The sequence below is a fragment of the Herpailurus yagouaroundi genome, unplaced genomic scaffold, assembly GCF_014898765.1.
Source record: "Herpailurus yagouaroundi ecotype Mexico unplaced genomic scaffold, PumYag 141, whole genome shotgun sequence".
NCBI classification, from domain to species: Eukaryota; Metazoa; Chordata; class Mammalia; order Carnivora; family Felidae; genus Herpailurus; species Herpailurus yagouaroundi.
The window spans coordinates 27685034-27697711 of record NW_024412396.1 but is presented as its reverse complement, the minus strand read 5'-3'; the positions used below and the strand labels follow the sequence as shown (position 1 = coordinate 27697711).

Genomic DNA, 12678 nt, shown 5'->3' with positions numbered 1-12678 from the left:
AGTTAGGCATCCGGGGAAATTGGAGTGTTCACGTGATCACTATACAATGAAAGACCACTTGATGAAACAACTCAAGAACGGTAACAGATCTTACTCCTAAGAATTGATCTCTAGGAGAAAATTCCAAAAGAAGAATAAACTAAAGGCTTAAAGTTTTCTCTATCAATATTATTTAAATGATTTTAGCAGGGGGACTATTGACTTTATAATTAGATAATGTTGTATCTAAGAACAGTGGAATAGTTAAGTAAATAAACAATTGTCAATAAATATAATGGAGAATGATCACCTTTTAAATTAGTGACTATGACAACTATGGGAAAACATGGAACAATGTTTATAATGTAGTATTAAGTAAGAGCACAACATAAAATTACATGCAGATGCAATCACAGTTACATAAAAACTTTATATAAAGAGATAAAGACGGTAAGGTGGATTACGAATTAATGAAAACAGCCGTGTTGAATGACTGAAGCTATGAATGAATGGATGAATGAATGAGACAATGAGAAGGAGGGAAGGAAGGAAGGCAAGAAGAAAGAGAGGAATGACAACAATAGTAAAGATCTAATTTTTTTAAGTTTATGTATTTTGAGAGAGCGAGAGAGGGCACATACGTGAATGGGGAAGGGCAGAGAGGAGAGAGACAGAGACAGAGAGAGAGAGAGAGTGTCCCAAGCAGGTTCCACACTGTCAACGCAAAGCCTGACACAGGGCTTGAACTCATGAACTGTGAGATCATGACTGGGCACAAATCAAGAGTCAGACACTTAACCGACTGAGCCACCCAGGTACCCCAAGATTTAATTTTTAAAGGAAATCATCCATTCAAAGAAGAGAATGAAGGACTAAGATGTTTGGTCAGGCTGGGAAATGATGACCATGGCACAAGGTATCCAGGGTCGGCCTGGGGGAAGAAGTCTTATCATACTTTTCCCTCCCACCCCAACTACCACAAGCATGACCTGGCTACTTTTCACACCTACACCTACGACTCTTTTCCTTTCTGTGCACACAGGGGATATACAATTCAGCTTTGCCAAGAGTGGGAGAGGGAAAAACACATGTTCTCATGGACATCAGCTTCACCACCATCTGGCCTAGGAAGTATGGGGAGTGAGGTGCAGGGTAGAAAGCAAACCTAAAAATTAATAGACGTGATCATCCCAGGCAGAACTGCATCCAGACCACCACTCCTCCGCAAGAGTCAGTTCTGAGAAGGCAGTGAAGACAGGGAGGAGTAGACAAGAGAGGAGTTTCTTGTCTGAATAAGGGAGGGAGGATGAAGGGGGCACTTGGCCATGCTGGGCCTGGCAGGATTCCCATTAACGCTGTCACACCAGGAAAGGGCTCTGAGGTGGGAGGGTGTGTGGGAGGAGATATCAGGTCCTGTGGTCAATAACTGGACAAGCAGCCTGGTCACCTGAGGGAGAGGTGACCCAATCAGGGTGTGGGAGAAGATGAACAGGTAGCTGCCCTACTAGCCATGAGTCAGATATGGCTGAGTGGAAAGCCTGCTCCCTCACACTTGGAAATGCAGGGGCCGCGCCCCACAAACTGTAGTCAGGTAGCAGGCTAGCGAGAAGAGCAGTGTGGCCACCATTTCACTTGCAAAACCCTTCATGGGACTGAAGCCAGAGCCTGAATGACTTTTTTTTTTTTTTAATGTTTATTTATATGTGAGAGAGAGAGACAGAGCACGAAAGACAGAGTGAAAGAGAGAGGGAGACACAGGATCTGAAGTAGGCTCCAGGCTCTGAGCTGTCAGCACAGAGCCTGACACAGGGCTGGAACCCTCAAACCGTGAGATCATGACCTGAGCTGAAGTTGGACACTTAACTGAGTCACCCAGGTGCCCCGTGAATGACTTTTAAAAGCAGAAATTCTATGTCTTTATCCTCTTCCACTAAAAGAAAAAAAAGGAGGGGGGGGGGCTGTTTCCCATAGGAGTAACTTTCACATTTAATATACTCTCTCAACCCTCCTCCCAGCCCTCAGAAAAATCAAATAGGTCTTCAAGTCCATCTGGTGATGAAGGTAATATATTTATGAAAGTGTTTTGGTTCTCAGAGATGTTCACTTCTGTTTTCATCCCCCGTGGTGACTGCAGGAAGAGAAACCCATGTGAGGGACTTTGAGCCCTAGACACCAAACCCACTCTCAGGAGCTCTCAGTAGATATCCGTGCTGAGGGCTGAGAAAGATCTGTGGCTGTAGCCCAAAAGAGAATAAATAGAGACATAGAATTGGTACCTTGAGGCCCCTTCAGACATACCTTTACGAGCTTAAGTCTGTGAGGAGCTGCCCTGTAAAGGAGGTAAAAAAAAAAAAAAAAATTAAAAAAAAAAAAGAGCAAGAATTAGGAATTACCATGACAAATCCAATAAAAATCACTATCATGGTTCTGGCATCTGACCTCATGCCTTTCTTTTTCAGGTTAGAAAAGTAAATAACTAGGAGGAAGGGAAATGGTTTTTGGTGTCATAGCCCACTTGGATGTGTCAGGGTGAATGATGGATGGCTCCCCACCGCTGCTGTGTGCGTCTGTATGGGTGCCGGATGCCCAGGTGGCCAGTGCTTCTCAAAAGAGGCATGTGATTAACTACTGGTAATCCACTTCCTTTCACTGCTACACAGCAAAACTTATTTCTAAGAATACTTTTAGAAGCTAAAGGAAAGTCAGTTCCGGAAAGTGGCTTTTCAGAACAAAGGATGACACAGCCATGTTCACTAAACTAAGATGTGCCTGTACCCTGTTCACCCTGCCATTAAGTGCAAGATGAAGTGAAGGAGACAGACTCACAGTCCCGAAGGTACAAGAAACCCTTTTTCCCCCAAATAACCATATCATCTACTCTCTATTAATAAAAGGGAGACAAAGATGATTCAAAAAGCAGAGGATTCTTTTAAAAACCATTTGAATTTTTGTTTTAGAGCCAAATGTCTTCAACTTCCGTGGATCATGGAGCCCTTAAAACATGTAATTAAAGCTATGGGCCCATTTCCCAGAAAAATATATCCACACCTGACATTTTCTGTACAATTTTGTGGAAGAGGTTCATGGACCCTCCGGGGTTTTTCTCTGGGTCCCAAGTCTAGAACCACTATTTTCAACAAGGTCCTGGTGACCTCCCATTTGACCTCCTTTTGGCTCAGTACTGCTGGTAGCAAGCTGAGACTTCTGGCAGGGAACAGGAAGAAGCTGGGGCTAACCCCAGAGCCAGTAAATCTGGGATAACAGCAGATTCACACAGAGGGGCAGAAATGAACGTGTGGGCAAATACATACACTGTAGCACCGTGCCCAAGTTTGCCCAATCAGAACAATGTTAAACAGTGTTGAAAGATGTTGAATTTCATGGAAAGCCTCTGTAAATCTCTCTCTAAAATGGACATCTCCTGAAAGCCCTTGGTGCAAAAGTCAAGTCTTGAGAAAGCCATCAAGACAGAAAAAGAGAGTGAAAAAAAGACACAGGCAACAGAGCCTAGGGGCAGATTCCAGAGCTTGTCACTTAGTGTGCAATGTCCCTTCAGAGACAGAGCTGGGTCTGTAGGTCTCTGAGGCACGTCACCCCTCCCCCAACCCCAAGCGATGCAGTCACAGCTGATAATCATCACCGATGACAGGCCCACTGGAGGCTCTGGCAGCACATCAAAAGGGAGCAGGACTTCAGGGAGGCGTTCTTTGTTACAAAGCAAGGATGGAACAACAGAGAGTGGGCTGAGGCATCAGTATGCTGGACTAGAACCAGTCAGATGGTCCCCAGTACCAGCGGTCAGAATTCCAGATGATGTCTCATAGGGAGTCCATGCATTTGATTAATGGGATGCATGGTAATTAAGGAATCTCCATGTACTTCTGTGAGAAGACCATTGATATGGAAATTGCTCTTCTTTTCCCCATATCTCATGCCTGTTCCCTTTCCAGTTATCTGTGGGCTCAGTTCATCATTTCAGACACTCTTTGGAGTAGAGGAACCACTGCCTTCCTTGAAATTGGGATCCAAATTTTAGAAGTTAGTCTTTCAGTTAAAGATCTACTTTATCCTACATATGGAATATGTAGGGGTTCTTTTAAGAGAAGCCTATTGCCAGAACGCCCTCAAATTTCCACAAAGGAAAAAAGACTATATGGAGGCATGCGTACAGAATTGAAAACTGAGCTCTGCCTTTTATTCCCCTATGGGGATGAAATGCTACCTCTCTCTTTAAAAAACAAAAAACTCCAAGCAAAGGCACTGACCTATGTTCCGCGCTGCCATGAAGATAAACAATGATTGGATTGCCATCATGAAGGGCTGCTTCGTACCAGCAACGGTCCTTTCCCTTCGCATCCTCACCCCGGCAGCTGGGAACTGTGTGCCTGAAGAGCAAGGAAAGGTTTGTTGGTTTTTTTTTTTTTTTTTCAACGTTTTTATTTTTATTTTTGGGACAGAGAGAGACAGAGCATGAACGGGGGAGGGGCAGAGAGAGAGGGAGACACAGAATCAGAAACAGGCTCCAGGCTCCGAGCCATCAGCCCAGAGCCGGACACGGGGCTCGAACTCACGGACCGCGAGATCGTGACCTGGCTGAAGTCGGACGCTTAACCGACTGCGCCACCCAGGCGCCCCAAGGAAAGGTTTTAACAAACAGAGGGAATTGGCTTTCCTAGCCAAAGTCTGAAGCCCTCCTTACGTCAATCATAGATATAGATTTATATGTTTATACATGTATAAATATACACTACATATTTATGTATAGAAATTTCTGAGTATTATATGCACCTGGTAAAAATTAAAATATAATACCACAAACATCTTACAGTGAAAACCACTACTCTACCCCACCTCCCTCATGCACAGAAACAATCCCTTTTAACCATTAATCTTCCAAGACTGCGAATCTTAGGTGCTGTCCATTGAAATGAAGTCCATTGGGTGGAAACAAGTAAAAGACAATAGGTATTTGTCACCTGCTGTTTGTTTCGCTGAAAAAAACAAGTTGAAAGGATTTAAAGGGAAACCAGTTTAGGTAGGAGAAAAGAACTTTCATGTGAAATGAAGCTGTTCTCCAGAAAGCTGTGACCTTGTGATTTTAAACACCTGCCTAAACACCAGTTCCTCCACCCTGTTAAATCAGTGAACGAATCCTGAGGACGCAAGTCCTGCCATATGACATGTCACAAAGGGACTTGGAGAATTGGCTACGTAATGATAAATCTTCAGTCCTCTCAACCGTTTAGGGGCACAAAGTCTGCCCCAAGAGGACAGGCATCACTGCCAGCTGGATAAGCCAGGGCAGGAGCAAAGAATAAAAAGCTTTTCAAATGCCAGCACAATTAGCTGAACCACACGGTGCACATTAGGAAGAAGTTATGTGAACCCATGTTGGTTTCCACACATTCTAGGAACACACGTTTGAACTCAGGAAGAGGAAGCATAAAACAGGACACTGGAAAAATGGCAGCCAAGAACAAGTAGTAGAACCAAACAGAAACAAAATATTGACATTAGCCTAGCAAAAAAAGCAATAGAACGCTCATGATTTTGACAGTTGAGTGTCTTCTCTGTGCCAAGCACTGTGCTAAGCAGTGAAAACCCGCCAACAAAGTCACCGACAAAAGTTACAGTCTTGTAAAGAAGACTGACATTAACCAAATAATCGCACAAGCACTGATTGAATTACCGTGGGAATAAATGCCGTACAGGACAAGCACAGGTGGCCTAAAATGGGAGATGAGGCAGGGCTTCGTTGAAAATTACCAAATTACCATTGAAATGGAGACCCTGAAGATGAGTAGGCAGTTAGCTGGCCGAAAGGAGGGAGCAAAGTGTTGCACTCAGAGCATATCCTGCGAGAGCGTGGCTTGGTGTGCAAGGAGGCCAGCAGGTCTGCAATAGTGTAGGAAGGCTGGTGTGGAATAAGGCAGAAGAGTGAGGCAGGGCAGGTCCTTCAGACCCGGTGAAAGAGCCAATGCACAGAGCAACACCCAAAAGACTTTGCACTCCAAGGTAAAATTAGTGAGAAGCAAATTCAGGTAGGTCAGATATCCATACAAAGGGGAGGTATATGGAACAGCAAGAAACACCAACCTCTCCACAGGTGACTCACACCGTGCTGCTCACCCGTGCCCTTGTAACATGAAAACCATGTCCGTGAAGCGGCCCAGTGTCCCTCAGTGCACTCACCAGATTCCCAGAATCACCCCAGGTTCGACTCTGATATAGAAGTTCACTGTGTGAGCAATCTTTAACTCCGGTCTCTTTAAATCCACAAGAAAGGGTGCTTTGACTAGAAAGCAGAAGTCATTATCAACACCCCAAATCAAATCCCGTGTTTTTTAATCACTATCGAAAAAAAGTAGTTAGTCTCATGGTTAACATGGTTTTTAAGTTGCAAGCTACCACACGAAATTCTTAGCAAAGTATTTTACTTTATAAACTAGGAGTAGCCCACAGGAGAGGTGCCAAAACAAAAACAAGAAAACAAAAAACCCTAAAGCAAGATTTTAAAATAGCACCAGTGTGATAGGCCATAATAGAGTTTATTCAATCCTTAGCCTAGTCTTAAGCTAAAAACAAAGACTATTCCCCTAAAAAGTTAAGAGGGTCTAGAAGAAAGGAATGAGTATTCTTCCTATGTCAAGCGTTACTGTTTCCACTAAATAAAATCTAATCATGAGCCACAAACCATGAGATGGCCAGAATCAACATACCTGTGGGACCAGGCAGTGAGAGCAGTGGCTGTGTGCTGGAAGGACTGTGTTGTTACAATGTACACTGTTACATTAATTAACAGCACTCAGTAGAAAAAACACAGGAAAACAGATTACTCACATCAGTGTCTCCCCACCCTAGCTCTCTGCTTTCTCTCTCTTTCAAGGGGTACAGGTAAAATGAAGAAGCAAGAAAGTAGAGAATACACCAAGCAGTAAGGTATCCATATTACCAGCTAATATGAAGACTGAGCTCCTGAAGTTAAACCCCGCCCACAAGGCCATGTTTTTCTATCCATCTCCCCCCAACAGTTTGCAAGGATTCATGCTAGACCCCAAAGCCAGTGTTAAACAGGTTTCAGATCATTGAAATCTAGCCACAATTTTATTTTATTTTTTTAATTTTTGAGAGAGAGAGAAAGTGTGAGAGAGGGAGGAGCAGAGAGAGTGGGAAAGAGAGAATCCCAAGCAGACTCCACACTGTCAGTGTGGAGCCTGACACAGGGCTCGAACCCATGAACTGTGAGATCACAACCTGATCTGAAATCAGACGCTAAACTGACTGAGCCACCCAGACACTCCTCTAGCTACAATTTTATAGCTGACATGCCTTTTTCATTGTCACAACTTAAAGGGCAGTGAGGTCTTTATTTGGGAAAAAATATATAGGCAAATTAATGAAAAATATATACTTACAAAAATTAAAAAATATTAGCATGTTCATCAAAGGAGGAAAAATGTGTTCTTTTAACGGTTTACTAGTAAAGCTGTTGTACAGCGCCGCAATTTTTCTTCCTAGTGTTGAACAGGAACATGGAATAGATCTGAAAGATATTGTGAAACAAAAACAAGGTGTTCAAAATCAGTCCAAGTTTTGTCTTGGTGTGGTTTTTCTCTTAACAACCAAATAGAATTTCAGAGACTAACACTGGGAATTACAGGTGACTTGGCATTAAAGCAAGATGTTTTACAGAATTGTAGGTCATTAGGACAGATCAGGATTGGGCACTAAGGAGAATAGGAAAGGAAGGCAATAAATCAAGGCCCCAACCAGCTGCTGAAAAAGCCCAGGTTTGACAGAACAGAAGTGGGAGGGGGCACAAATGCACCAGGGTCAGGCCCATTCCCCCAGTGCATCCCCAAAGAAGACCAAGGCTGGACCCCAAAGTCATCAGGAAATAGGATGCAGACTACTAACAGGTGCCACAGTCTTTGATCACATCACGATTTAGTGCTGTATGTGTTAACTATTATTAGTCTAAAGCAGTGCATGAAAAATCATCAGATTCCCCAGTCTTCTGGCTGGGTCTTAAGAAGAAATGAACTAATGAAAGAAAAACCCCCACTTCTGACGTGACATCCCAGGTAAGAGTGGCTATGAGGAGCAGGGTGGGGAGCAGGGGAGTACCTGGAGGTTGTTGCTGCATCAGGGCGGGGGCCTGGTCAGGAAATGGGACACAGCAGGCCATACACATTTTGTTTATTCTACTGTTTGTTCCCATGACACAAACCACCCAAACCAGGAGCCATCAGCAGACAAGTTAGTTAGGACTTGTCCATGAGGGGTCACTAATGCCACCTTGGTCTCGAGCCACATCTCTTATGAGGGTTGAATGCCTCCTACCTTTGAGAAACGAGGGACACAGGAAGTCAGTGTCACCACTTCCTGCTTCCAGTTTTTATCCACATCATCCATTAAAGAAATCCCTTTCCCTCTTTCACGCTGTCAATGTAAAAGACTGCTCAGTGTAATCAAATCATGAGGTTGTGGAACTGGAAAGCATTTTGGATGCACTGTTTCCCCCGCCCCACCCTGATTTCTCTGCTAGACCAGAGCATTTTAAAAGATAGCTGTTGTTACCTGCAATTTGCAAATGAGGAGACTGAAAAGTTTAAGTAAGTTCCCCAATGCCACAGAGCCAATGAATGGCCGAGTCACGTGTACCCAGGTCGGTGTGACTCCAGAGTTCTGTGATGATGTCCAATGAGCTGTCATAGTCCCGGTGAATGCTGCTTGCCATCCACACAGGCACAAATGAACCTCAAGAACAAGGCTGGCTTCTGGCAACAAAATTCAGTCCTTAGAGGAAGTTGTTTCAGGACCACCCCCACTCCCGCCTTCTCCCCTTCTGCACCCTTAGCCTTTCTTAGGGTCCATTCTTCCTCCCACACTCTTCTCCCTTCCTGTTCCTGTGTCCTCAAGGAGACTTCTGACTCCAAAGTCATCAAAGAAAGACCTCTAAAAAGAAATTCTCCCTCGTATTAATACTAAAAATTCAGAGTGCTTATATGTCTGGAAGAGGCATGAAGGGAGATCATGCATCGCCAATGAATTTCCAGAAATTCTGCAGGCTGTGGAAAAGAGACGTGGGCTAAGTGTAATGGGTAGCCCTCCAAGTAGCAGGCATAGGCAACTGCCTACGCCTAAAATCAGCAAGGAGAAAATGAAAATGATTGTTTCATAATACTTTAAAATAGCCTCCATGAAGGAGGTGGGAAGGAGAGGACATTGTTGTTCTGATTTTAGAGATAAGAAACCAACACCCCAGAGAAGCCGCTTTGAGCCCCAGATCAAGTCCAGACGGGCAGAACGGAACACAGGTTGAATTCTTATGCTTCCTTCCAGTTGGCTGGCTCAGGCTTGCTTTCTCCTGATTCTGAACTCACGCTACCCTGCCTGTTAGTCTCCCGCTAAGTTATCTTTTGAAGGTAGCAGGGTGCTTGGGAAGCAGAGGCAGTAGAGGGAAATATGTTTCTGTTTTTAAAGAATAATTCATACAGGACCCTTCTCTCAAATAGCTCAAGGCACTTCTGTGAGAAGCACTGCGGGAAAAGAACAGAGTGACCAGATCCCTCGGAGCATCAATAATGCACAGCCACTTCTTTTAACTAGGGGTTGTCAATTTGACTTCCCCTAGATCAGCGGGGAATCAAAAGTCACCAGTGGCTAACAGACCTTATTTGAGTGGAGGATGCAATTTCAGCCCAATCCCCGCTTAACGGCCAGCCACATCAAACAGCCACCTTGATGCTTTGGTGTTCTTTCGCCTGCCCTTTGATCAGCTGTGGCTGTAACTGCACAGCATCCCACAGGGGTCACAGAACCTAACTGGATCATTCTTACCTTGGAACCTGAGTTGCTGCAGGGCGAATCATTCATGTTCACGCTCAGAGGCACCAGCTTTAGGAAGCCCAACTCTAACCCCATTTGGCAAGACAGCTATTCCAAATAGTAAGACAATGCCACACAGGCGTCCCATGTACCCATTCATTCAGCCAACATGAATTGATCACCGAGCACCTAAGTTATACCTGTGTTCTCCTCCCTTCTTTCCTCCCAACCAAATCCTCCCCTTCCGTCAATCCACTGAAGGGTTTCTTCTTTGTTGAAGCCTCTCTCTGAGATAGACCTTCCCACGGTGACCTTCCCTCTCTTTTCACCCCTCCCACTAATTATAATTGGGCCTCAGTTTGACCTGTAATTGTTCTCCAGTTGTTGTCCCACTATCAGTCCTGCGTTCCCACTGACGAGAACCACATGGCATATAGTGCTGTTTTTACGGTGCTCCCTGTCTAGCTCAGGTCCGAGAACTGTCCTGCAAGTGGATCTCTCTCCTAATGGAGAAGGAAGCAATGCGTATTAGTAGCTTCAGGGTAGAGAAGAAGGGCTTCATTCTCTTTTCTGAATTACAGTTGAAAATTAATCAATGGGAGGGACAACTGGGTGGCTCAGTCAGTTGAGTGTCCAACTTCGGCTCAGATCATGATCTCACAGTTCATGAGTTTGGGCCCCGCATCGGGCTCTGTGCTGACAGCTCGGAGTCTGGAGCCTGTTTCGGATTCTGTGTCTCCCTCTCTCTCTGCCCCTCCCCCGCTCATGCTCTGTCTCTCCCTCTCTCTCTCTCTCACTCTCAAAAATAAATAATAAAACATTTAAAAATTTTTAAAGAAAAAAAGAAAAGAAAATTAATCAACGTAAGCTTCACAAGAGCAGGGATTTGTGCCAGTTTTATTTACTTCTTTGTGCCCAAGCCTAAACTAGTGCCCAACAGGGAGGCGACGGCCAGTGCTGTGGAAAGAATGAATCCATCTATCAGCCTGCTCATGGGGGGCGGGGGGTATTCTTAAATTATCCAGAAATGCGAAGACTCAGGGTGAATGGGGAGCAACGAAGAGGGAAATAGCCCATTGGCTTCCCTCAGCTTCTTTCCTAAGCACATTTCCCATTTTTCTAGTTTGAAGAAAACCAATTGCAAGTGAAGATTTACTCTCCTGGACCTGTCTATCTTAAGTAGCAACTACACCTTATGAAATATTTGCAAAATAAACAGATCCCCAAGGCATTAAAAAATAATCACTGAAAACACCTTTTCATTAAATGTTTTCCTTGAGTCACACAACACATCACAATAGATCCTGTGCGACTAGCAGTTCAAAACGCAGGGCCAGCCCTCCATGAATGCTTGCGGATCTAAACCAACTTGGCTCCAAGAAACAAAAGGATCCAGGATGCTGGATATCGGTCTGTGCTTCAGCCTCAGCAGGTCTTAAATTAGAGCAGTAGAGATGACGAAATGTGCTTGTATCTTATTCTTTCAGGAAGCATCTCCTGAGACTTATTTTTTAGTAATTAGTAAAGCAAGTAAGAGAGGGTCCCCAATTCCCCATGTCCCATTCCATTATCAACAAAGTGGATTGTTCTCTAAAAGCATGAACTGCAAGTTTGATTCTCTGCCAAATAAATGTTAAATAATCAGCCGCCAACTCTAGAGAGAGCATGAGAGATAAAGCAGAAAATGCCAGCTTTTTCAGAACAACCATGTCAAGGAGGTAAGGCCCAGGAATGTGAAGTTGAAAAGTGTAATCATTCAGGATATTCTGACTAATGGTCAGTGTGGGTCTACACTGCTGACCCAGGGGAGAGCTGCTCTCTGCTCCAGAAGGAATAGAAGAGACAAGATCGGTTTTAGTCTTCATCACTCACACATTCCAAAGTGAAGTCCCTGGTGTCTGGATGTGACTCTTGGATATTTTGTAATCAGCAATAAACAAAACATAGGAATATAAAGGAAGGTGAACAGAAATGCCAATACCTTCCCACCCCAACAAAACAAATCAAGATACTGAGTCTCCTGAGTCCAGTGTCTCTAACCAACACCTGGCTTCAATGCAAATGAGACTGGCAATATATTGCTGGTCGATTCAGGGTAGTTTAACATTACTGTTAAAGCCACGGATTTAAAATAAGAGAAAGAATAACTTTAAACCCACTGATACAGACATTTCAGAGTTAAAAGGATGTAAGAACTTGGCACAGGTATGGTTTCAATGCACTATACATTTTTAGCATTATGGAGGGATGTTCTTTAAATACATCCAAGAGAGTTCCCCCTGGGGGAGCTGGCCTTCCGCCCACACAGACAGGCCTTTGACCTAAGTGGATGACATCTAAGTGTCATGGTAGATTCGTATTGTCACACATTGGTCTTTTTAAAAATCCGCCCGGAATTTTAGCACAATGGTCAAAGCAGGTAAGAGACCGGTAGAGGAACCTGAGCCATCTTTCTGGAAATCTCTATTTCAGAAACCCCAAGGGGATGTAAGCTCCTGAAAAAGCAAACCCTAGAGGCTCGCGGGTGGGAACAGGCGCCGAGGCGAAGGATCACGCGGCCCAAAGGGCTTGCAGGTCTCTGGGGGCCCCGAACCCTGCGGGGAGCCCCAGGGCCAGATCCGCCCGCCGCCTGGGGCCCGATGCGCCCTGCCCATCCCCGGGGCTCAAGGCGGGAGGACGACGGGGCGCCGGGCCCTGCGCGTGTCCAGCACTCACCGCAGGTTCCGCGCCACCATTTCCCACCAGGCGGCCGCGCAGTCCCGCGCGTCCATCTCGGCGCCGCGCCGTGTGCCCAGCCGCCACCGCGGAGCCCCGGCCGGGAGCCCGAGCCACCCCCGCGGGCGCCCGGCCCGCCCTCCTCCCCCGCGC

General features: G+C 45.1%; 1 protein-coding gene across 2 annotated transcripts in view; it reads right to left on the bottom strand.

Annotated features, from left to right (window-relative positions):
- ABHD12B (abhydrolase domain containing 12B) overlaps nt 1–12626 on the bottom strand; it is a 29827-nt gene extending 17201 nt beyond the window's left edge. The window contains exons 1-5 of one of the 2 annotated variants that reach the window (XM_040477115.1): nt 12526–12626; nt 7395–7522; nt 6172–6274; nt 4245–4364; nt 2278–2308 (exon numbers count right to left, since the gene is read on the bottom strand). In XM_040477115.1, coding sequence (XP_040333049.1) covers nt 2278–2308; nt 4245–4364; nt 6172–6274; nt 7395–7522; nt 12526–12581 — 438 coding nt within the window. In that variant the 5' untranslated portion in view covers nt 12582–12626. The remainder of the gene's footprint in view (nt 1–2277; nt 2309–4244; nt 4365–6171; nt 6275–7394; nt 7523–12525) is intronic. The other variant, XM_040477116.1, reaches the window with a different exon arrangement.
- Nucleotides 12627–12678: the final 52 nt, after the last annotated feature.